A 23,001-nucleotide genomic window follows, 5' to 3' on the forward strand; every position below is an offset into this window, starting at 1 on the left:
TGAGCAGCCCAGGCACCCCTATATAACACCTTTTTCAAACAACTCACTGTTACCATAGCTAGAACTTGGAAATAACCTAAATGTTCAACAACAAAGGATCGGTTCAAACATAACACGGGGTCGGCCAGGCAGCAGAAGGGGGTGGGATCCAGCCCCTCCCGGAAAAAGCCCACAGGGAGCAGCGGGCCCCAGTGACTGTGCTGTTGTTGGAGGGTGAGCTTCCTGGGATATTCAGTTTCTGCTTTTCTTATCTTGTAATTTTATTTTATTACCTGGATGATTCTCAACAAGCCGTTTATTCCTGCAATCAAAAAAGACCAGAAACGGGGAAAATGCAAGTCTCTGCCGCTGGAGCCACCACCCTCTCTTCTCTGGGTCACACACACACACACACACACACACACACACACACACACTGGCTGTCGGGGATGCGGTTCAGCCCGAATGCACCTCGTCCCTGGAGGGGAGGAAGCAGGGCCAGCGGTGACTCAGGACGCGAGGTAGCAGGGCCAGAGTCCTGCCTTCGCTGGAGACCAGGGTTCTCCCTGTGACCTTGGCGAGTCGCTGCGCCCCTCGGGGCTCGGTTCCTCCGGCCTGTAGGAGCCACGGGAGCCGGACCCGAGGGTGGCCCGCAGTCCCCCCACATGTGCACACGGACGAATCCGCAGGGGCTCTGCCTCCAGGCCCCGCAAGGCTGTCGAGTCTCCTCCTTGGGCGCGGGGTGCCCATTCTCAGGGCCAGCCCAGGGGGTCCTCGGGGGCTCACGAGGCACGGGTGACGCCCATTTGAAGCCCAGCCACGCCCCCACGCCCCCGGCCAGAGCTCCGCGCCCCAGTCCGCGCCCCGCCCCCAGAGCCGCGCCGCCGGAAAGCCCCAACGGAGCCCTGCCCCCGGCACCCGCCCCGCCCCCGGGCTCCGGCCCCGGGAAAGCCCGGCCGGGCCCCGCACCCCGCCCCGTCCCCGGGTCCGCGCCCCGGGAAAGCCCGGCCGGGCCCCGCACCGCGCCCGCGCCCAGCCCCGGCACCCGAGCATCCGCACCGCTCGCGGCTGCCCCATTGGCCCGCGCCCGCTCCGCAGGGCCGCCTGGCAGCCAATGGCGGCCGAGGGGCGGGGCTGCGGCCCGGGCCGGATGCTCGGCGCCGCTGCGGCCCGACGCGCCTCCCGGCCGGAGCTGTCCCCCAGCACCCGGCCACTCGGCGGCGGCACGGACACTGCCAGGAGGGGCCGGCCATGCAGGAGCCGCTGCTGGGGGCCGAGGGCCCGGACTATGACACCTTCCCTGAGAAGTCGTCCCCGTCGCCGGGGGAGAGGACGCGAGTCGGGTGAGAGTCGCTGGGCACGGGGGCTGCGGGCGGGGGCTGGCTTCCGCCTTGGGCCTTCTCTGACCTTCCATGAGTGTCCACCAAGGGTCCATCTGGCCCCCTCCTGCCCCCAGACACCCTCGTTTTATTTAAGGAGCTGCCCCCCCCCCCCCACCCCCCCGGACTGGGCCCAGCCCCCAACTGCCTCAGATAGGGTGAGTGAAAGCCAGAGAGGGCGAGGGGCTTGCCTAAGGTCACACGGCAAGCTTCAGTGGCAAAGCTGGCGGCAGAAACCAAGCCTCCTCTTCTAGAGAAGAGTGCTCCTTCACCCGTGTCTCAGCCACGGGGATGGGCTTTGGGGACCGTCCTGGGGAATTCTCGAAACGAGATGACACTCAGGCTCTGGGAGCTGGCAGTCTGGCCCTGGAGCCAGCCCTCGCCAAGCGCTGCCCTCACAGCCCGAGCGGGCAGCCATTGTTCAGCAGTTGGGGGAGGAGGAACTCAAAGACCTCATCGTTCTGCCCACCCCCCCCACCCCCCCCACCAGGGCCCCACAGAACAAGAGGGTGTTCCTGGCTACCTTTGCCGCCGTGCTGGGCAATTTCAGCTTTGGGTACGCCCTGGTCTACACGTCCCCTGTCATCCCTGCTCTGGAGCTGTCCTTGGACCCAGACCTGAGGCTGACCAAAACCCAGGCATCCTGGTTTGGGGTAAGAGCCATGCTCTGAGCTGGAGATGGGCAGGGCAGAGTGAGCAGGGACCCACGAAGCCAGGGACGCCCAAAATCTCAGGCGTGGGGCCCCCTCTAGGGCCCTGGTCTTCCCCCTCCCCCATCCACCCCAACCACACTGGGCCGCAGGAGGGGCAGTGGGTGAGTGAGGCCAGATGATGGCTCTGAAATAGAAGGAGGAAGTGAGAGCTGAAGGAGAAGGTGTGGGAAGGAACAAGTAGGGAGGTGCCCCTCCAGGTCTCACCCCTGGGGGGTTGAGGGCTCCCCAGACTGCCCCCGCCACCCACAGCCGGGCTGTCATAGCAGAGCAGACGCCTCTCTGGATGATGGGGGACAGGGCATCAGATGCCGATGGAAAGAGGTGCCAGCTGGGGCGAGGGGGGTCCCAGGACAGAGTGTGGGCGAGTGGAAGGGAAGAGCAGAGGCCCCAAGGGTCCCAGAATTCCAGAATCACAATCTTAGCAGCCTCACATGTACAATGACAACATAGTAGCTAAGATAATACCCATTGTGTGCCGAGCACTTAGTATGCGCCAGGGGTGTGCTGGATACTTTACATGAGAGCTGGTTAACTCCCGGGGCCAACCCTAAGAGTGGGTACTCCTGCCCCCCCCCCCCATAAAACAGCTAACGAAACTGAGGCTCAGATAGACCAAGCAATGTGCCCAAGTCACTGACCGGATCCTACTCACTCCACTCCACAGGGAATCCAAGAATCCCCAAGTCTAAAAATGCCAGGGGCTTTAGGTCATAGAATACTCCCGTCTGCTATACTCTAGTATCAGACTTTTAAGCGTTCAGCTGAGCAGAACCACCATGGACACACGGCCCCACATCCTCTGCAGAGCAGGCCTCCCTACGGTGGCACCTCTTAAGAAATGGCTATGCACATGCCGCTTGTACACGCCTGGAGACGGGAGGCTCACTACCATTCAGGGCCTGAGTCCTGCACCCCAGGATCCCACGGTCAGCCTGGAAAAGCAGCTGCCTCTAGGCTCTGATGGGGGGTGGGGTGGGAGTGCGGGGCGCCCACACACGTCTGCCGTGCACTCCTTTCCTGCAGTCCGTTTTCACCTTGGGCGCGGCGGCTGGGGGCCTCAGTGCCATGGTCCTCAATGACCTCCTGGGCCGGAAGCTCAGCATCATGTTCTCAGCCGTACCCTCGGCAGCTGGCTACGCACTCATGGCAGGCGCCCACGGCTTCTGGATGCTGCTGCTGGGGAGGACAATGACAGGCTTCGCCGGGGGGCTCACAGCTGCCTGCATCCCGGTAAGGCCAGGACCGCCCCTCACTGCCTCGGCACCCAGTTGGCCCCCCGTGTAGCTAAAGCCTCCTGACCCTCGAGCCATCTGGTCAGTGGGGGTGATGTTTGCCAGGGAGCCTCAGCTTACCTCCACCAGGGCAACCCATTTCAGGGAAATCTGGCCCCGGCTGACCTCACTCTGGACTCCCCATAGTTCCTACCCCATTTCCTGACAATCAGGCACATTGCTCAATTGGAGAAAATCTGCACGAAGCAAGGGGGGAAGGGGAAGTGTCTGCCCCGAGCCGTCCCTCGGACTCCTCCCACAGCTCCCCAGCGCCACGTCGGGCCCAGGCGAGCCCAGAAGGGGGCGGAGGTGCCCGGGGGCGGGGGTGGAACCAGAGTCTGCTCCAGTTCCCAACCTCAGGCCACCCATTTTCAGAGCCGAGTGCCTCTGCGCACTAGACGGGGAAACGGACTGAGTCCCGATCAGGATAAGAACCCCACCTGAAGCCCCCGCTTCTCAGCTCCCGAGGTTCACAGGGCCACCTCTGCCGTCTCGGGCCGGGCCCCGGAGCCCAAACTCTCACCAGAGGCCGTGCGGCCCGATGTGTCTTGCAGGTGTACGTGTCTGAGATTGCTCCCCCGGGTGTTCGTGGGGCCCTGGGGGCCACGCCCCAGCTCATGGCAGTATTCGGGTCACTGTCCCTCTACGCCCTTGGCAAGTATTGTCCAGATGAGCAATGAGCACCTCCCGTGTGCAGGCGGGCGGGTAACAGGGCGCCGCTGCTGAGCAGCCGTGGGTGGAAAGGCAGCGAATGTGCCCCAGAGCAAACCCCGAGCTGGGGGACAAGATACTTGCTCAGCCAGCACTGGGCTGTGTACCTCTAGGCAACGCTCTGCCTCTCTCTGGTCACATGGGAAGCCCATACGGAAAAGAGAGCAGGGTACATCCGGTTGAGGTGGGGTGGGGGTTTGGAGATAGTAGCCCGGGGCCTTGCCTGCTCCGTCTACCCCCGCCGTCACCCCGCGTGGCCCTTGAGACACTCCGAGAACCTCCTTCAGGCCAAGCCATCCCTGTAGCCCCTCCTGGTTTAGACCATGGAGGCCTGAGGCAAGCAGGGTAGGCTTCCTGTAGGAGACAGCCCTGGGACTAGCGCTTGAGGACAGAGCAGGTCGCTCAGAGGCATCGATAGGAGGGGACTGGACGCGTAGCCTGGACGCCGGCCGCTCACCCCGTCGTCACCTCCAGGCCTCCTGCTGCCGTGGCGCTGGCTGGCTGTGGCCGGGGAAGGGCCTGTGCTCGTCATGACCCTGTTGCTCAGCTTCATGCCCAACTCCCCCCGCTTCCTGCTGTCGCGGGGCAGGGACTCGGAGGCGCTGCGGGCGCTGGCCTGGCTGCGCGGGGCCGACACCGACATCCGCTGGGAGTTCTCGCAGATCCAGGACAACGTCCAGAGACAGGTGCGGGAGGGTGGGTGCGAGGCCCTGGGTGGTGCAGCCGGCCACTGGGCCCGAGACTTGGCGGCTCGTCCGGGGCGGGGAGACGGTGGATCCCACCTCCGAGAACGAGGGGAAGGGGAGGTGTTGCCACGACCCAGAGCACGTGCTCCACGCTGCCGATGCCTGGGCATCCAGAGATCCTGACCAGCAAACACCTGCCTTGTCTCACCCGCTCCCCCAAGAGCCTGGGGTTGGGGGGAGGGGGGCGGGCGAGGGTCTGTGGCCTCAGTGCCCAGGGTCTTTTCCTGGAGGAAGGGAGAAGGGAGTCCAGGGCAGGGTGGGGCCTGCCGGAGGGGCGGGCGCAGCCGCCTCAGGAGCAGCTTCACGTTCGCAGAGCACCCGCGTGTCGTGGGCGGAGGCCCGGAGCCCCCACGTGTACCGGCCCATCGTCATCGCCTTGCTGATGCGCTTCCTGCAGCAGCTGACGGGCATCACGCCCATCCTTGTCTACCTGCAGCCCATCTTCGAAAGCACCGCCGTCCTGCTGGTGAGACCCGGGCCCCACACCGCCCCAGCTCTGCCCCCCGTGTCCCCGGGGGCCGTCCCTTACCGAGCACCTGCTCCGCACCTCGGGTTGGGGGCGCATGCGCCGTGTGGAGCCCACCGGGGTCTCTCTGCTGTTGTTGTGCCATGCACCTGTTCTCGGAAGAACATTTGCAAGTAACCTCACGTGTCTTAAGCCAGATGGGATTGCAGAGGAACCCGCTGTATAGAAACACAGAGAGAGCCCTGGGGGGGGGGGGCCCGTGGACCCCCAGGTTCAGAGCATCTGCCACGCCCCTGCAGACCTCAGCTTCCGCCTCTGTAGAATGGAGATAGCAGAGAGGGGGCCTCCGTCGGCCCGTCCTGGGCTCAAAGGGAGATGAGATTTAGAGATTAGTGACAGTGCAGTCCCACGAGTCACCGTGATGCCCGGACTCTCTGCTGGCCTCGGGCTCGGGGGCGGGGCGGCAGTTGCGTGCGCCCCGGCTGGGGGGGCCCGGCCGGGTGAGCAGAGGAAGTGCCCGGCACATGGTACGTGCCGGGTGGCCCAACGCTCCGAAGGAGCTGTGGCCACGGCTTGGCATCTGAGCGCCCTGCAGCGCCGTGTGCGGGACGGGTGGGACAGGAGCAGCAGGCCAGGGTCCCTCAGCCCCCGGTGGCTCCCTCCCTGCAGCCCCCGAAGGATGATGCAGCCATTGTGGGGGCCGTGAGGCTCTTCTCCGTGCTGATTGCTGCCCTCACCATGGACCTGGCTGGCCGCAAGGTCCTGCTCTTTGTCTCAGGTGAGCACCGGCTTGGCCCCTGCACTGGCCCACTCCTCCCGCAGCGGCCGATCGTGTGCCGGCCCCCGTGACTGGGAGCCCCGGGGCGAGGGGGGGTGGATGGCTGGGTCAGACCTGCCCTGCTGGCCCTGCCCCCACCAGCGCCCAGCACAGGGCCTGGCAGCCACGAGCTGCTCCAGAAAGACCTGCTGGGGCTTGGGTGAGCAAACGAGCCAGTCGTGAGCCACACGGTGGGTGTGACAGCAGCTCACACGCGGGCAGGGTCAGAGCTCTGCAGGAAGTGTCCGGTCGCAGACGGGCCACGACGGCGGCCTGGATGAGAAATGGGCCGCACGGGGTGCAGGGTGCTGAGGAAGCACCGGGCTCAGACGGTCCCGGCCCCTCCGAGGGCCACCGGTCTGTCCACAGCCACCATCATGTTTGCTGCCAACCTGACGCTGGGGCTCTATGTCCACCTCGGTCCAAAGCCTCCGACTCCCAACAGCACCGTGGAGCTCGAGAGTGTGCCCTTGGGGGGCACGGAGCAGCCCCTGGCCGCACCCACCAGCTACCTTACCCTGGTGCCCCTGGTGGCCACCATGCTCTTCATCATGGGTAGGTGTGGCAGTGACCCCACCAGGATGGGCAGGGGGGGGCGGGGGCCGGGAGGGCCGAAGGCCAGCTAGAGAGGGGCCGTCTGGGGCTTAGGTGTGGGGGACGTGCTAGGGCACGGGCAGGGCACCGCTGTCCTGGTCTGTCGGGGTGGTTGGGGAGGGGTCTCGGCAGCTCAGTGGAGGCAGAAGAGGCCCCATGTCCCCTGTGTCGGCAGGCTACGCCATGGGCTGGGGGCCCATCACCTGGCTCCTAATGTCTGAGATCCTGCCCCTGCAAGCCCGCGGGGTGGCCTCGGGGCTCTGCGTGCTGGTCAGCTGGCTCACCGCCTTCGCCCTCACCAAGTCCTTCCTGCTGGTGGTGGTGAGTGCCGGGGGCTGAGCTCAGGGCTTCAACGGCACGGCCTCTAAGTGCCACACACGTCCTCCCGGGCCGGGGCGACCAAGCCCAGAAGGCCGCACTTGTCCACATGGCAGTTTGGGTCTCTCAGCATGGATCTCTGCTGGTCAGCCCACATCCGGCTCGGTGCCCGCTTCCCCCATGCCACACACACACACACACACACACACACACACACACTTGGTTCAAACCCCTCCCCGGGCAGCTCGGCCGGTGCCTACCCTGGTGGAGCCAGTGGGTCAGGGCAGGGTCGGGGGAACCCAGAGCGAGCACAGCCCCAGCAGAGAGGCACGGACGAGCTCGGGGCAAGGCAGGGGGGCGTGTGGAGTGCGCTCCCAGCCAGGCTGTGGTGGCAGCACCGGGCAGCGAGGGAGAGAGGTGGTGGGGAGGGGTCTGAGCCGAGGCTGAGACCAGAGGTCCGGGCCCCAGGTCCAGGCCTGGGCAGGCTGCTGCCCTCGAGTGGAGGAAGTCCTCGGGGCCCGGCACCACGGGGAGGCCACCCCAGACCTGAGGGCCTGGGGGACGGGACTTGGGGGGAATGGCTAAAGCATTTGCAGTTCCTGCGGGAGGCTGTGGAGCCCAGAGAGGCCTGCTGGGATAAGCAGGAGCGTGCTGGGAGCCCCCGTGTGACCAGGCATTCCCTCCATGTCCCCAGAATGCCTTTGGCCTCCAGGTGCCTTTCTTCTTCTTTGCTGCCATCTGCTTGGTCAACCTGCTGTTCACCGGCTGCTGCGTGCCTGAGACCAAGGGCCGGTCGTTGGAGCAGATCGAGTCCTTCTTCCGCACTGGGAGGAGGTCCTTCCTGCACTAGGTCAGGGTCCCCACCTGGGAGGGGCCAAGCACTGGACGCCGGGCCTCTGTGCTGGCCACAAGCCTGAACCCCAAGCCCAGGGGGCGACAGCAACATGCCATCAGACAGAGCCCAGGACCAGACAGAAGGACGACAGGCCCCCCCCCGCCCCGAGTGCGCTTCTGGCTCTGGGCAGGCCGGGCCCCAGCCTGGGCCCCAGCTCAGCCGTGCCGCACGCTCGTCGGCCAAGACCTGCTGGCAGAGGAGACAGCCATGGGCCGCAGGGGAGTACATGGCCCGGGGTCCAGGATGAAGCCGGGGCTGAGCAGGGGAGTACACAGCCCGAGGTCCAGGACAAGGCCCTGCTGGGTGACCCCAGGGCCTTGGCGCTTACTCAGGCTCAGAGGATGCCCCCACACAGGGCTGCAATGAGGACAGAGCCAGGCAGGGCAAGGGGCAGTGGACGGGTCCACACAAGGACGTCGTCGTGCCATTTTGTTCTGATCACTTGAGCGTCCTAACCACAGGGAGGAAGACAGATCTGCACTTCTGAAAGCTGTGGATGCCACAGAGAACATTCTGGACTCCCAGGCCAGGGCACAAAGCCCAATACAGACCTTCCTCCTATACCCACCCGGTCTCTGGGAACAGGGCTCTTAAGTGCCCCTGTCTGTAAACCATGTTCACCCCGTTTGTAAAAATAAATCAGGCTCTGGGCCCTAGCGTGGAAGGGAACGGGGTCTGTTGTAGGTGGGGGAGCCCACGCAGCAGCCAGGCTCGGCCAGACCCAAACTCTCAGCCAAGGCTACCATGGCCTAATGCCCCAGGCAAAGCCCGCTTTGTGGGGTCACAGGGAGGCAGAGAGAAGGGGCAAGGCAGCCTGGGAGGGACAGCCTGGCCACGCGACGGCCCCATCCCACAGGCTCCGGCCCTTCCCGGCTGCGTGACCTCGACAAGCCACTTGCCTGTCTGAGATGCTGCCAGCAGACCTGGGACAGGGCCAGCAGCACAGAAGGTCCTCGATAAAATGGCAGTTAGTCCCAGGACCAGCGATCCCGGCCCCCGTACTTACGGTATCAGAGGGAGAAAGGAGCAGGCAGAGTGCGCGAGCGAGCATTCAGACCACGGCCAGGCTTTATTGCTCAAACAAGTTAAACATGGAGGGTGAACGAGGACCCCGAGAAGGCAGAGTCCAGACCCACTGAGGCAGGAGTGGGCCCTGGCAGCCCAGCCCCTTCTGCCACCCAGACAGACAGATGTTCCCTGCGGGCGGCAGCCCACACAGGCAGGGGACAGGATCCCCGGCTGCGGGACTGCTCGGCTGCACTCACTGGGAACCTTGGGCACGTAGCATGTCCATTCTTGCCTGTGACTGAGGGGTCAGAGGGCCCTCCCACCTCTGCACCTGCCTCCAGGGCCCACCCCCTCCCCCCCCAGCAGACCTGCTGACAGAATGGAGGTGCAACCTTCCGGGACACACAGCCAGCCCTTCCCCTCCTGCAGCAGGGAGACCCCCGCCAGCGAGGCCCCTGCAGCAGGGGCAGGAGGGCTGGGCAGAAGTGACCCCCGCGTCCCACTTCCCAGATAAGAATGAGCCAAGAGGGGCGGGCAGGGCCCTTGCCCCTCCTGGGAGGTAGACGGTCTTGTCCACGGCACACACAGCAGACACACACACACGCACACACACACTCCCGCCCGCCTGGAGAGGCCCGGAGCCCACAGCCCTTTGAACCCTGCGCTGGCTTGAGAAAGGTGGTCCCAGAGGACCCCTGAAGGCACGTGTCCCACCCGCTGGCCACACCGCAGGGCCCGCGCCCCCCCGGGGCTCGGCCTGGACAGGCTCGCTGGAAGGCTGCCGGGGGCTGCCGCAGACCAGGATCCCTGTGCTCGTCCCCCGGGACAGTGAGTGCTGCTCCTGCGAGGAACGCTAACGAGCCCCAGGGAGGAGGGCTCCCTCTGGGAAGCAAGGATCTGGACACAGCTCTAGGGGTGGTTTCAACAAAGGGGGGCTGGGCCCGAGCTCAGGGTTCTGAGCCGGGCCCAGCCGGGCGCCCTGGGAGAAGGACGAGTGGGAGCTGGGCCCCAGACCGAGCCTTTTCCACACCAGCCCATTCCTCCCGGCACCGCCCAGGCTCAGCCAGGCCCCACCAGACACGCCTGGCAGCTGGGCGCCGGTCGGGCTGGCGGGGCAGGCAGCGGGCCGAGGGAGAAACACACAGGGGACGGACACCAGGAACAGTGGATGGAGGGAGGCCGGGGTGACAGTGCGCATCCCCGCCAGGGCGGCTTCCTCAGGCCCCCCGCACGGGCCAGGCACCCGGTGCGCACAGCTCACGGTGGTGGAGGCGGCTCTGGCCCCTGCCCTGCTCCCCAGAGACCAGAGTAGGGGGCAGGCCAGCAGGAATACGGAGGTGGGCGGAGCTCGGCCCCGCTGCCTGGGCTCTGGCCACGGCCGACACGGCAGGGGCACACAGACAGGTGGACGAGCAGCCCCACGGGGCAGGGGAGAGCCTGCCCTCCGCGCTTCCTTGGCACCGGGCCCTTGGGAGCCGTGGGGAGGACCCATGACAAGTGTCCCGGAGTGGCCCGTCCGAGGTTCCCGGGAACTGGGGGGGGGCGCTCCCTAGCCAGCCAGCCAGCCAGCCGCTGCTCTGGGCACTCGAGGAGCATCCCGGGACTGCCGTGGGCTCCCGCGGAGGGCAGAGCGGCGGGGAGGGGCCTGGGCAGCGGGACGAGGCCGGGGGCAGCAGCACGCTGCCCTGCCCCGAGGGAGAGCCACGGGAGGCTCACCCCACCCCTGCCCAGGTTGCCGTGCCTCCCAGCTCAGGCCCGGACCGGCATCCCCCAGGAGGCTCCTCCCGGCCCTGCGGCCCTGCGAGCGGTGTGAGTCCGGACACCCACCCGGCAGCCTGCTTCCAGCGGAGCCGGGCCAGCTGCGAGGGGCGGGGCCAGGCGGGCCGCCCGTGCACAGCCACTGCGGGCTCCGCTCTGCCTCCAGTCCTGTGGCCTGGGTCACCCCGAGGCCCACGCGGCCCGCCTGCTGCCACCGCCAGTCTCCTTGCTGCTGGCCAAGGCCCGGGGCAGGAGACACAGATCTGGAGAGAGGGAAGACACAAGAGGACTCCAGGTGTAGGGACAGGTGTAAGGGGGCTGACAGGAGCGAGGCAAAGGCTCCTCTTCCAGGCTGTTCTCCAGGGTCAACGCTCCAGGCCTCATCCCTGCAGGCCGTGCTCACACAGAGTCCCAGGGGCGAGCAGGAAGGAGCGGGTCACCCGACCTGCCTCACAGCTCTCCCTCCAGGGTGTCCGTGAGCTTCTCCTCATCAGCCTGCTGCTTCTGCTGCTGGATCCTGGCATAGGAGATCGCGTCGCCCCTGGGGAGACAGCGAGTCAGTGTCACAGGACGCCCAGTCCTCCCACCCACCAGCAGATTCCCGGCCTGTGACCGAGGCTTCAGCTGCAGGGACAGCAGGTGTCGCCAGAGACCCTGCTGCTAGGATGGCCGTCTCTAAGAGAGGCACAGGCTGCCCGGGATCTGGGATTCAGAGTTGCAGCCCGGGCTCTGAAGCAGAGGGCGCAACCGACTGGGATGCCAGGCGTGGGCGCTGGACGGGAAGAGGCTCTGCCGAACCACAGACCTGCCATCCCCACTGTCGGCTGGGGCGAGGCACAGCCAGGCCACCAGGAAGGCCACGAACCCTCCTGCTCTCATTCCCGTGAGCGGCAAACACCCTGGGGACACTGATGAGAGTCACTGACAACTGCCGCGCCCGTTCCCACAAACGGACACCAGGGGCCCCTCCTGGACCCTCCGCACTGAGAAGACTACAGGAGGCAGGATGTGAAGATCCCTCCCAGGGGCTGGGAGAGGCAGACGCACTTTTTGCCCAGAGCCGAGAGTCCGTACAGCACCCCAGTGGCGAAGGCGATGGCGTTCCCCAGCAGCGTGGTCAGGGTCAGGCTGATGACGATGGGGACGACGGCCATCCTAGGAGAGAAGCCCAGGTCAAGGCGGTACCCCTGCCCTGCGGCTGCCATATGACTTCCAGGCTCCCCAGACTAACCCAGGCCCCCCCTCCCAGAGAGCCAGGTGCAGGAAGGGTCCCCAGAAACCAGTCCAGACACAGGGTCACAGCCAGGCTTCAAAAAGTCCTTAGACACCCGTGCACTTGTCTGCGAAGTTCCGTGTGCTTTCTGAGGCAAGGACCCAAGCCTTCATCAGACCTCTGGAAGGGTCTGTGGTACACAGAGGAAAACAGCGCTGGGGTCATCCACCCACCCCTTCAGGGAACAGGCCGCCCGAAAATCTCCTGTCAGTTCCTCCCTAGCAGCTTTGTGACGGGCCAAGTTCCTGAACTCCTCCCGTGTGAACTCCACACACAGTGCCCGGAACAGCATCAGCACCAGGTAAAGGTCAGCTCTTCGTGGTGCAGTGAAACCAGCCTTATCTCAACAAGAGAGATCCCAGAGCGTGAACCGCACAGGGCAAGGGGCTTCCCTCTGGTCCCCGCCACGGTTGGGCGCCCCCTGGCGGCAGGTGTCCCCTCTGGCTCGAGTGTCCATGGGCTGACTCTCCATGCCGGCTGGGATTTCCAGACCCCGGTGGCAGTGGGTTAACCAGGCCAGGGAGATACCGCAGCTGGAGGACCGGCGCTCCGTCCCGTCGCTTCCCTGGGCGAAGCCGTCTGGCCCAGCAGCCGCACCTGCCCACGCACACCCCGCACGCTAAGGTGAACACTGGGCTGCCGGATGGGCCGCCACAAGTCCGCCTGCCTCTCTGCTCAGGCGGGACGTGCGATCGTGAGGTTTTGCTGTGCTAATAAAATCTTTCAGTAGTAAAAGAATAATGGGAATTAGAAAGAAAAAAAAAGACCAAGGGGGAAACCTTCTGTCAACAAAATTAAAGGGAAACGGCTGGAAAGATGTCTGAGAAGTAGAACAAAGGGTTAAGAAACCCTCACTATAGGAAACACATAACTTGCTAAGTGAAACATTGAGACGCCAGTAGGTAAGAAGTAAACGAGAACATTTTCAGGAGAGAAAATGCAATTAGTAAAAACGTTCAGAAAAACAGCTCAATTCTTGTCAGACACGAGACGGGCAGCACCAGCGGGGTGGAGAGGAGGCAGAAACCCTGATCGCCTCTTGGGAAAGCAAGTCAGTCACATATTGAAATCTTTCCAGTGACTAACCTACAGCCTAACGATTCCATGCCCAAGGAGAGATATATCCTAGGGAAAGCACCACAGGAAAAGTTTTGCTCATCGCTGTTTGCTGTGGTTTGATTTAATCTGCACCACTGTTTACAGAGGAAGAAAGCAAGACACAGGCAGTGGAATAAATATTCCTGTCAGTAAAAGTAATCTTATGAAGTCTGTACCGGTGATCCTGAAAATGTTTACGTCACGGTATTAAGTGAAAACGAGCAGGACACAAATTTACTTCTAACGGTCATACTGTGTAAGAAACAAGTTTACAAAACCTGCAGGGGTGCCTGGGTGGCTCAGTCAGTTGAGCATCTGACTCTCGATTTCACTCCAGGTCATGATCTCACGGTCTGTGGCATCGAGCCCCACACTGGCCTCTGCACTGACAGTGTAGAACCTGCTTGGGATTCTCTCTCTCCCTCTCTCTCTCTCTCAAAATAAATAACTTAAAAAAAAAAACTATTAAAAACAAAGTTTTTTAATGGACAGAAACATACCAAAATGTTCCAAGCAGTAAAGCTTTAATATTTTCCAAGTTATTTTTAGTAAATGTATATTACTGTTAGTATTTTTAAAATACAGATCAAGGCAAGGGGCATGATGGCAGATAGTTTCTTGCGAACCTCTATTCCTCTGTGGTTTAGACCCAGTAGGAAGCGGCTCTAGAATGGAAAGCACATCTCCTGCTGTCAAAGCAACTGGCCTCCACAAAGGGAAAAAACCCTGGAACAAAGAACTCCACAGTTATTTTTATTTTTTTTTTAAGTTTACTTATTTTGAGAGGAGGGGAGGGGCAGAGAGAGAGAGACAGAGAGACAGAGAGACAGAGAGAGAACCCCAAGCAGGCTCTGAGCTGTCAGCACAGAACCCGATGTGGGGCTTGAACTCACAAAACCATGAGATCATGACCTGAGTGGAAATCAAGAGTAGGACGCTTAACTGACTGAGCCCCCCAGGTGCCCCAAGATCACCGCATTTATTGCTAAACATAACCTAAATCATGGTAACCATTGCCATTGCTGTCAGAAGCCGCGAAGGGCCTCCTGTGCACCAGCACTGTTCTAGAAGCTTCCGTGCATGGGACGCACCCTGAAATTCGTTCAACCTCATGACTCAGGTGGACAATGCCCCACAGCGAATCTGTGGTTAGAACCAGGAAAATCAAGGGAAGCCCACAGGCAGGTAATATTTTCTGTTCTGCGACCTGCCTTCATGCCGGGGCGTCGGGATGGACCCCTCGTGCAAGGCTGCACAGAAGCACATCGCTGGGCCTACCAGGGTCGATTTAACAACTCTCAAACCCCGGGCCAGAGGTCCGGGCCCCGCTCACTTCTCTCTAGCCCGTACAGGCTGCAGGGCACGCATTCTCCCTGCGGAAGTGCGGGCGGCCACGGCTGTGGGCTCACCCCCCAGACGCAAGGTCACACGCCACGCCCACCGTCGGAGGAGGACTCTGCACGAAGCCATCGCAGCCTCGCCCTCCCCGAGAGGTCCCCCCCAGCCCGGCCCGCTAGCCATCGCCTGCCCTTCAGGTCCCTGAGCTCTGGGAACCCGGGTCGGGGGCCCCGGAGGGTTAAGTCCCCGCACCGTCCAGCCCCACCCGGGGGCCCCGCACCCGCAGTAGAAGACGGCCTTCTGCCAGGAGCGAAGCCGGTCCACCTTCTCGGCCACCGTGTTGGCAAACTCGACGAACTGGCAGCAGAAGGGCGCCTCGCAGAGCAGCAGGATGAAGGCGTTCATGCTGGAGGGCGGGGGAGAGAGGCTGGTGGGCTGACAGGGTCGGGGAGGGGGGCCCCAATGCCCACCAGAGTGCCGCTCCCCCTCCCCCACCTCCCCCTCAGCGCCTCTGCGGAGCCGCTCCCCCCCCCCGCCCCGAGGACCAGAGCCCTCCCTTCACCCCTTCTGTCTCGGAAGGTGCCCCTCAGCTCTGCCGTGAGCACGCGGAGGGGTTCCTCCACTCAGGGCGCTTTGCAGAGAGCCGGCCGCCCCTCGGCCACCCCGTTACCGCCACTGTCACCGACATCGTCGTCTGCGCGGGGAAAGCTGTCCCCGGCAGCGGCTCACCCATCAGGACGGCCAGGAGGAGGTCATCAGCCCACAACAGCCACTGGGGGCGGACCCCTGGGAAGCCCACACGGGGAGGAGGGCACCTAGCAAGCCCCGTACCCTGCCCCTCCTTCCTGTGTTCCGGCTGGGGGCAGCGAAGCCACGGAGACAGACCGAGGGGGTCTGCTCCAGTCTTTGTTCTCCACGGCTGGGTCACGCTCACAGACGCCGGGCCCTCAAAGAATGCCACAGCAAGCCTGCGTCCACCCCAAGCCTCGGAGGAAAGTGCCCTCATTACCTACCAGGGACAGAACCCAAGCTGAGGTACCCCGGGAGCCCACCTGAGCCCAGAGCAGGGACTCTGCACAACTCACACGCCCCCTGCTACAGGCCAGTCCTCCCAACCCCCCCCCCCCCCCACACACACACACACATCCAGGCCGGCCGGTCTCCGGACTGCCTCTGGCCAGCACAGGCCTCCGGGCCCCGCTCCCACAGGCCTCACCACTGGCCTGAGTTCCCTGAGGGCAGGGTCCCACCCTGTCCGCCTCTGTGTCCCTCCCAGGCCAAGCCCCACGTGGGCACCGACGATGCTTGGTGCACAGCCGCTTCTCACGCGCAGGTGGCTCAGGCACGGCCAGAGTTTCACTGGCTGATTCTCACCCCACCCCCTCCACCTTCCCTTCCAACGGGATCGGGCTACCCAGGCAGGAGGGGGGCAGGGAACTCACCTGGGGCCTTCTAGCCCCTGGTCCCACACCAGCTCTAACCTGCGCCGTCTGGCTTGCCCACCTCCGACCTGGAGCTCCCAGCACCTGACTCCAATCCCGCCAGACACCAAGCCTCCACCAAGCCTCCTCCAGCAGCCCTGACGGCCCCCGAGCTCCCACAGGCCAGGCCCCTGGTAGCAGACACAGTGCCTGCAGAGTCTCGCTCCGTGGACACTCGGGAGGCATTTGTGACCCCGGCCCTAAACCCAGTGAAGGCCTGGGTGAGTGTCCCCCCTGGCCTGGCCCTAATGAGAATCGGGACAAGTGAACACGGCAGGGTGGAAAGGAGGTGAAGACCCCCGCAAGGCGACCAGAAATCCACGTGCCCCCAGCCCCATGGGGCAGGACAGTCACGGGGCTACTCACATCATCCACACGCCGGCCGCGATGTTCAGAGGGTGGATGGTGACGCAGTTGAAGAGGCCCGAGATGGCGCAGGCTTGAAAGCAGACAGGAGCCGGAATTAGCAGGCAGGAAGGGACAGAGCCTGCCAGGGAAGACCCCTGGCAGACCCCTTCCGACACCCAGCGCTGCACTCCGCCATCTGAGACAAGCGAGGTCCCTGGCGAGGCGGCTCGGCCCAGACCCCGCGGCAAGGGTGCGGCCGGCTGCACGGGCATCTCACCCTGTCTCCAGTCCAGGGCTTGGAGGGCCGGCCTCCGCACCCCAGCTGTACCAATACCCGCCGCCAGGCATCGAACATGACAAGAGAAGAGGATCTCAGGCCTCAGGCTCAGGCAGGTGCCACCATTCACAGGGCTGGCCACACAAGAAGCCTCTGGCGCCAAGAATGAGGCTTGGATTTTGCTGGGACGAGGCCCGCTGCCCCTCTGGGAACAAAAGTTGGGACCAGGTGGACCTGGGTCACAATCCCACCTGTGACTTGCACACCAGCTGAAGAACCTTGGGGACGTCCTCGTCACTTTTTGAGGCCTGTTTTGTCCCCCGAGTGCGGGCAAGCGCCACAGCCCGGCCCAGCCACCCCTGAAACACCAGGCCCTGAAAGAGGCTTCTCCGGGGTCCCAAATGTGGAGCCTCGCCCAGTGCTCCCAACCGCACCCCAAGGGGTGGGTGTGCCACACTCCCCTCACTTCTCCCTACAGCCAGCAGCCCAGCTTCACCAAGAACTGGCGGTTCCCAGGCACAGGCTCCCAGCTGGAAGCAAAGCCCTGCCCAGGGCCATAGCTGGGGTGGGGCTGGAAGCTGGGCCCCGAGGCAGCGATCAGCAGCCAGTTCATTAAACTTGCAGCAGCTCGCCTGGCACCTGATCCCTGCCTGGGCCTGGAATTCTCCTGCTGTTCTCCCAGGTAACCCTATGGAGGCTGCAGGTGGAGGATGAAACCAGACCAAGTGAACCCAGACTGCAGGGGGCCTGCCCTCGCGTGGTCCCAAGGTCTCCTACAGGGACCGAGGTACTTTCTGCCTGCTAGCGGCACTCTGCCTGGACACGTCCCATCAGCCTCCAGGCAGCAAGGTTCCCCGGAGACACAGAACACAGACCTGAGTGCCCACAAGACAATGCCCCTGCTGAGTCAGTACTTCTCCTCCAGCTCTGACCCTGCCCCCACTGTCCTACCAACAGCCCACCTTAGCCTCCCTTAGGGGAGGACTAGGTTTCAACCCAGAAAGAAGGCTGCAGCAAGGACTCCTTTAACAATCCAGCCCGGAGGGTGTCTCACCCCTTGGAGATCCGGACGTTCTGCCTAAAGTGACCAGCTGGAAGCACAGCCCTTATCTGAATTCCTGTTTCATCACTCAAACTTTTTTAAGATTTTATTTTTAAGTAATCTCTACACCCAATGCGGAGCTTGGACTCACAGCTCCAAGATCAAGAGTCGCACGCTCTACTGACTCAGCCAGCGGGGCGCCCCGCATCGCATCCCTAAAACTCTTGCCTTGCCCCCCACCCTGCGATCTCCTATTTGGTATTTGCATAACAATCACCTCCCCCCAAATACTCAGGTGACACCGACACAAGTTTCTCCTGATGCTTCTGGAGTAGCCCCAACACCACGAACTCCTGGGGCGGCCCAGGTACCTCACTTTAAGAAGCACAGAACGGGATGGGAGACCAGGGTTAACCCGGGAGCCAGCAGGGCTGCTGAATCCAAGGCAGAGGGAGGGTGAGGGTCCAGAGGCCACAGGCAGAACCTTTCCTTTCTCCACCACTGGCCCCTCTCCCTCCCTACAGGACCCCCACTCTAGTCTGCAAGGAAGACAACTGGCCACACTTGAGAGGATCCTGTCTAAAGCCTGATCCTGAGCCGCCAGTCTCTCCTACAAAGTCAAAAAGATGCTTGCTCTGACAGCAGTGACAGGGACTCAGGGGCCTTTTTGGGATCTGCAGAAGGGCCTGTCCCATGATCACCTCTGGATAAGGGTGTGCCCTTCTGCACAGCACACGCCTAACCCTGCACCCCTGAACTTCCTTCCAGCACCCAGCCACCTGGGACTGTGGGACAGGCAGGGGACCCTGAGCGGTGTTCCCTCCGGCCGACTTGATCAGGATCTGCCCTGCTCCAGCCCTCTGTGCCAAGCGGGCACTGTTCAAACCCACTCCAGTGACTCCCAAAGGTGAGGGCCGCAGGACAGGACAGCAGACCATTCGAACAGACCAGACACGTATTGGCCACATGAGCTTCATTTTACCCCTGCAGCAGGTCGGCCTTCCTAGCGGTGTTCTTTTGGGGGGGGGGGGGGGAGGGGTGCCAAAAGAGCCTGGCTTCCGTGCAACTTGAGGTCAAGATGTGCGTCGGGATGGCGCTGCGGGGATATGAGGAGGGGAGAGGAGCGGTGGCCGACGCAGAGTCGACAGCAGAGGGAATGCACTGGCCTCGGAGTGGACAGTGAGGACCCAGATGCTCACTGCCCGGCCCTCCCTCGAGGACTACTCGTGCCCGGGCACCACCCGCCCATGTTTAAACAGCCTTGGCCCAAAGGTTAAGGTGGCCTCCGCCCGCGCCAACAGGTGAGGCTGCCTCCGGGCCGGGCAGTGCTGCGCTCTCCCAGCAACAGACGGGAGGTCTCGGAAAGCCCCCGGGGCAGAGGCCGCACGCACCGTCCCGGCGCTCAGATGCGGCGCGGGGGGCAGTAACTCGGCCACGGTAGTTCGCGTTCCCTCCTGGAATGTCCCCAGCGCCGCCAGCCCAGCCGCGGGCCCCGCGGGAGCCCGGGCCGCGGGGCCGGGACCATGGCAACCGCCGGGGCGTCCGCTCCGCGCGCGCCCACCCACCGCAGACCGCCCCCCGCCCCACCAGCCCCTCCCCGCGGGGGCGCGCCGGAGGGGCGGGGCCGAACACGCATGCGCGGTGGGCGGCGAGGCCGACCCCTCCCCCGGGCCGGGTACTCACAGACGGCCCCCAGCACCCCCGACAGGCGACACAGCCAGCGGTACCACCACGTCATGCCCTCCTCCTGCGCGGGCGGCGCGGAGCTGACGGACGCTGTCGACGCCCCGCCCGAGCCGCTCATGGTGCCGCTGTCTGGCGCAGCCCGCCACCCTCACAAAGGGCTCCGGAGCCGGCCGCGTTGGCCCGGCGCGCTGCCTTGTGGGAGAGGCGGCCGCTCATTAGCATGAGGGGCGGGGCTCGCAGGGCGGTGGCGGGTGCGCCCGAGGGTCTCGCGCTGCTCGGCATAGGGGGCGGGGCCTGGCGGCACCCGCCCTCCCGGGTGGTCAGGTCCTCCCAGCCGGACCAGCACAGGGGCGGGGCCTCGCAGAGAATTAACGAGTGTGCCAGCGTGGGGGCTCATTCTCGACCCCACGCTCCCTCGTCCCTCCTTCTTGGGTAGAGAAAAAGAAGACCGCCACGGGTGGCCTGGGGCTTGCTCAGCTCAGTATTGGGTCTAGAGCCCTGCCGCTGCCAGGGAATTCCGGCAATGCCCTGGGGTGGGTTTTCAAGGCAGATTGGACAGGTTATGTGAAGAAAAACGCTACTCAGACTGCACATTCCGTTTATTGGTACAGAGGGACTGGTGACTGCCTTTCCAGACAGAGTCCAGACCTTGCCTCCCGCCGCCTAGCCTTTTGCATGTTGGAGGAGGCCCTAAAGGAGATACTTAAGATTGGACGGAATTCAAATTGGAAAGCACTCAGAGACCGGAGTCAACCCTCTGGGGCTTGCCAGGCACCTAACAGGTGCTCATAAATGTCAAGTTCGTTTCTTTCCTTTCCAGAACCTGGAGGAGGCATCCTACTGTGCACTCAGGGCACTGGAGGTTTGTGCTTGGAGAGGAAGCTAGGGTACGGCCCAGCCAGGTTCCTGCACTCGAGATCCGAGGGTCCAGTACAGGCCCCACAGGCTAGCGCCCGCCTCCATGAAGCCCTGGCTAAACTCCATCTCAGCCTGGCTTCCCTCAGACTCCCAGTAGAGTGCCTGCTGCCCACGGAATGTCATCGTCTTCAGGCTGTGGTTGTCCCGGATCTGAGGGGAAAGGGGCAGCCCCAGAGGGCCGGCCAAAAACGGTAGCTAGCATTTATGGTGCCTTTAATATACAAGGGATCATACACTCAGGGCCACACACTTAATCCTCACACAACAGCCCTGTCAGGAAGCCACTCCTATTCTACCCAGGAAACAGGTTCAGAGAAGTTGTATTACTTCCCCAAGGACACACAGCCAGGGTGTGAGAGATGGGTTCTGAGCCCAGGTCTGTCTAATTCCAGAAGCCAGGTTGCCTCCAGCAGGGGAGCTGACACTTTGCAGAGGGCAGTTCTCCCGGAATACACAGACCTCATGGGAGGAGGGTTTGATCCACTCTTCTGGGAAAGTTATATCAGGATCTAAAATTATGCTTGAGTTCTGGGTTAACTCTCTACATCAGAAAAGGTCTTGTCTATTTCACTCCTGTGGGGCGCTCAGTAAACATCTGTTGGTGAGTAAGTGGAGGAAACTCTTCTCTCTCATTCTTTCACAAATGATTTTGAGGTTTGGGGGCAAAGTGGGTACAGCACCCCCAGTTCTCATCCCATCCCCAGGGACGGCTGTCTAGACTCGTAGCAAAAGTCAGCCCATTCTTGTCCCCATCCTGGTAGCCTTACCAAGATGTGGCTGGCATCAGTGCCCGTGCCCACGCTGGTGGCCAGGGCATGGATGGCAATGCGGGCCCGTGGAGCCACATTGATGAAGATGCGGCAGCCCCCCAGGTTCCTCCCACGTGGACTCATCGAGGGGCTCACGATTTTACCCCAGGGTCCAAAGAGCTGCATATCACACTCTGCAGAGGAGAGCAGGTGGATGGGCTGGGTGTGGGCCACTTCAGGACCTAGCAGCCCCGGGAAAGACCACTAATGCCAGAGGCCAGGGCGGCTCACAGCCAGGGGGCAGTGAAGGGGGGCAATATGGCATTGTGGTCAAGATCGGGTCTCCGCCACAGAAGCCCTCGCCGAACCCCACCTGTACCACTTTCTGCTGTGAGACCCTAGGCGAAGGCGTTAAATGCTCTGAGCTTCAGTTCCCTCCTCTGTAAAGTGAAGGTGACTGTCACAAAGGCCATTGACATTAGGAGCCCACGGGAGCTCCGCCTGGCTGCGCCTCCTGCCTGTGCCCCTGGTGAGGCAAGAGCCCATGTGCGGGAGGGAGGCCAGGAAGAGAGGAGCCTGAGAAGGGGCGGCCCGCCCTTGAGCACTCAATGCCTGTGCTCAGGCACCAAAAAGCTACTCGCTGAGGGGGGGGGGGGGCAGGCAAATCTCTGTAGAAGTGAAGCCTGGGGGGGCCAGAAACCTCTGGAGCTGGCTAGGGAAGCCACCTTCAGCCAGCTTGGGCTGTTGGGAGAGGGAAAGTCCCCTGAGACCTCCAAGAGGGCTACTGGAAGACACCAGTGGGGCCATGGGATGCCATCCTCTACCTGAGGGGTGTGTGTGTGTGTGTGTGTGTGTGTGTGTGTGCACGCGCGCTCACTCACACGTGCAAGCATGCACGCACACACCAGCTCTGTGGGGGCTGAGCAGAGAGGACACTGCACCGGAACAGGGCTGGGGGAAAGCTGCTCACAGAGGACCTTGAAGGGTCTTGAGGGACATGAGTGCCAGGGCAGCCACCCAGGTGGCTGCAGGGGCCTAGCGAGGGAGGCACACAGCACACACACCAGGACCTCGTCCTGGCACAGGGAGCTGGTGGTGTCCTCCTCCATGACAGTCAGCCGCCGGTAGGCGGCACCCGCAGGGACGTGGGGGAGGCTCTACTCCCCCCCCCCCCGCCCCCCATACCTCTGTGGGAGGCTCCCGGGGCAGGCTGGCTCCAGTACTGCAGCACAACTCCGCCTTCCCGCCGCTCACGGCGCTGCCTCACCAGGAGCGTGTTGGCTTTGGAGCTGAAAGTCACGTCCGCCAGTTTCCCGCACATCTTCCTCCACGTGAGCCTGCCCCAAAGCAGCAACATGTCCCCTAGGAAGTGGCGGAGTGGTGAGGGTCCAGCACCCCCTGCTCTGGGCGGGCAGCACGACGGCCCTGGGGTAGACTGAGCTGTGGTCGGGTCCCAACCCTCCCACTTCCTGCCTTTGTGGCTCTAAGTCATCGGACACAGCCTCAGTTTCCTCATCTGCAGAACGGGGACAATCGCACGACAGGCTCGAGATGGCCATGATGATTATTGGGGGGGCGGGGGGCGGTGGAGAATGCACTTGGTGCATCCTGCTGGGAACGGGGCAGGCTGGAGTCCTGCTCACCAGTGCCCGAGGCCCCACACCAAGACCGGTGGTGCGTGCGGCCCCAGACGTACCAGTGCTGCAGTTGAGGGAACTCTCGAGGACTTGAACGGTCACCACCTCACCCAGGGGCCGCCCGATGGCCACTACACAGTCAGCCTGCCCTGGGCCTCGCATGTCAATGGTTCCTGTCGGCTCAAGGTGCTGCCGGCCACAGACGCCTGGAAAGGAGGCAGGAGCACAGGAGAACGGAGCTTCAGGGCGGGGCGTTCCCCGAAGGGAGGCCCGGGGTTTTCCACGCTGGGTAGGAGACTGAGAGGTAGGGTGGCTGACAGCCTCCTGGACCCAGCTGGAAAAGCATTCTTAGGTCAGGGGAGGGGCTGCATGGGTGCAGGCAGGGCACAGAGCCGCTTCCGGATGCTCCAGTGAGAGGGAGGCAGTGTGGACAGCAGCACGTGGCCTTGAGTCCCACAGACCTGGGTCGGATCCCGTGAAACCTCAGGCTGAGGGTAAG

General features: G+C 63.3%; 3 protein-coding genes across 11 annotated transcripts in view; 1 reads left to right on the forward strand and 2 right to left on the reverse strand.

The window, feature by feature from the left end:
* The first annotated feature begins 1,176 nt into the window (after positions 1–1,176).
* SLC2A6 (solute carrier family 2 member 6) lies at positions 1,177–8,558 on the forward strand. 2 transcript variants are annotated; one of them, XM_019434992.2, is made up of 10 exons: positions 1,177–1,322; positions 1,849–2,011; positions 3,095–3,301; positions 3,897–3,996; positions 4,528–4,739; positions 5,113–5,265; positions 5,935–6,043; positions 6,452–6,637; positions 6,852–6,997; positions 7,689–8,558. In XM_019434992.2, the coding sequence occupies exons 1-10, from the start codon at positions 1,231–1,233 to the stop codon at positions 7,842–7,844; spliced, it is 1,524 nt and encodes a 507-aa protein (XP_019290537.1). In that variant the 5' UTR covers positions 1,177–1,230; the 3' UTR covers positions 7,845–8,558. The 2 variants fall into 2 exon arrangements, with proteins under 2 accessions (XP_019290537.1, XP_053764502.1); XM_053908527.1 differs by lacking the exon at positions 1,849–2,011 and having other exon boundaries at positions 1,214–1,322.
* A 381-nt stretch (positions 8,559–8,939) lies between these two features.
* Positions 8,940–19,402, reverse strand: CACFD1 (calcium channel flower domain containing 1). Its single transcript, XM_053908532.1, has 5 exons — positions 19,196–19,402; positions 16,212–16,284; positions 14,645–14,770; positions 11,703–11,810; positions 8,940–11,196 (listed from the first exon to the last, which is right to left on the reverse strand). The coding sequence occupies exons 1-5, from the start codon at positions 19,314–19,316 to the stop codon at positions 11,106–11,108; spliced, it is 519 nt and encodes a 172-aa protein (XP_053764507.1). The 5' UTR covers positions 19,317–19,402; the 3' UTR covers positions 8,940–11,105.
* Positions 19,403–19,782: 380 nt separating this feature from the next.
* ADAMTS13 (ADAM metallopeptidase with thrombospondin type 1 motif 13) overlaps positions 19,783–23,001 on the reverse strand; it is a 33,404-nt gene continuing 30,185 nt past the window's right edge. For 7 of the 8 annotated variants that reach the window (XM_053908521.1, XM_053908520.1, XM_053908517.1 and 4 more), the window contains 4 exons: positions 22,562–22,708; positions 22,051–22,227; positions 20,884–21,059; positions 19,783–20,266 (listed from right to left, as the gene is read on the reverse strand). In XM_053908521.1, coding sequence (XP_053764496.1) covers positions 20,081–20,266; positions 20,884–21,059; positions 22,051–22,227; positions 22,562–22,708 — 686 coding nt within the window. In that variant the 3' untranslated portion in view covers positions 19,783–20,080. Of the gene's footprint in view, positions 20,267–20,883; positions 21,060–22,050; positions 22,228–22,561; positions 22,709–23,001 lie in introns of those variants that run through there. The other variant, XM_053908524.1, reaches the window with a different exon arrangement.

Source organism: Panthera pardus, unplaced genomic scaffold (genome assembly GCF_024362965.1).
Source record: "Panthera pardus isolate Hobbes unplaced genomic scaffold, ASM2436296v1 HiC_scaffold_20, whole genome shotgun sequence".
Lineage (NCBI taxonomy): Eukaryota > Metazoa > Chordata > Mammalia > Carnivora > Felidae > Panthera > Panthera pardus.

What these genes read in the sequence shown, in the direction of transcription:
- SLC2A6 (XM_019434992.2), top strand. Translation starts at nt 1,231, where the DNA reads ATGCAGGAGCCGCTGCTGGGGGCCGAGGGCCCGGACTATGACACCTTC. An exon ending in ACTGTCCCTCTACGCCCTTG is followed by an intron (nt 3,997 to 4,527) that starts GCAAGTATTGTC and finishes CGTCACCTCCAG; the next exon opens with GCCTCCTGCTGCCGTGGCGC. An exon ending in CACCATGCTCTTCATCATGG is followed by an intron (nt 6,638 to 6,851) that starts GTAGGTGTGGCA and finishes CTGTGTCGGCAG; the next exon opens with GCTACGCCATGGGCTGGGGG.
- CACFD1 (XM_053908532.1), bottom strand. Translation starts at nt 19,316, where the DNA reads ATGAGCGGCTCGGGCGGGGCGTCGACAGCGTCCGTCAGCTCCGCGCCG. An exon ending in GGGGGTGCTGGGGGCCGTCT is followed by an intron (nt 16,285 to 19,195) that starts GTGAGTACCCGG and finishes TCTGCTTTCAAG; the next exon opens with CCTGCGCCATCTCGGGCCTC. An exon ending in AAGGCCGTCTTCTACTGCGG is followed by an intron (nt 11,811 to 14,644) that starts GTGCGGGGCCCC and finishes CTTCTCTCCTAG; the next exon opens with GATGGCCGTCGTCCCCATCG.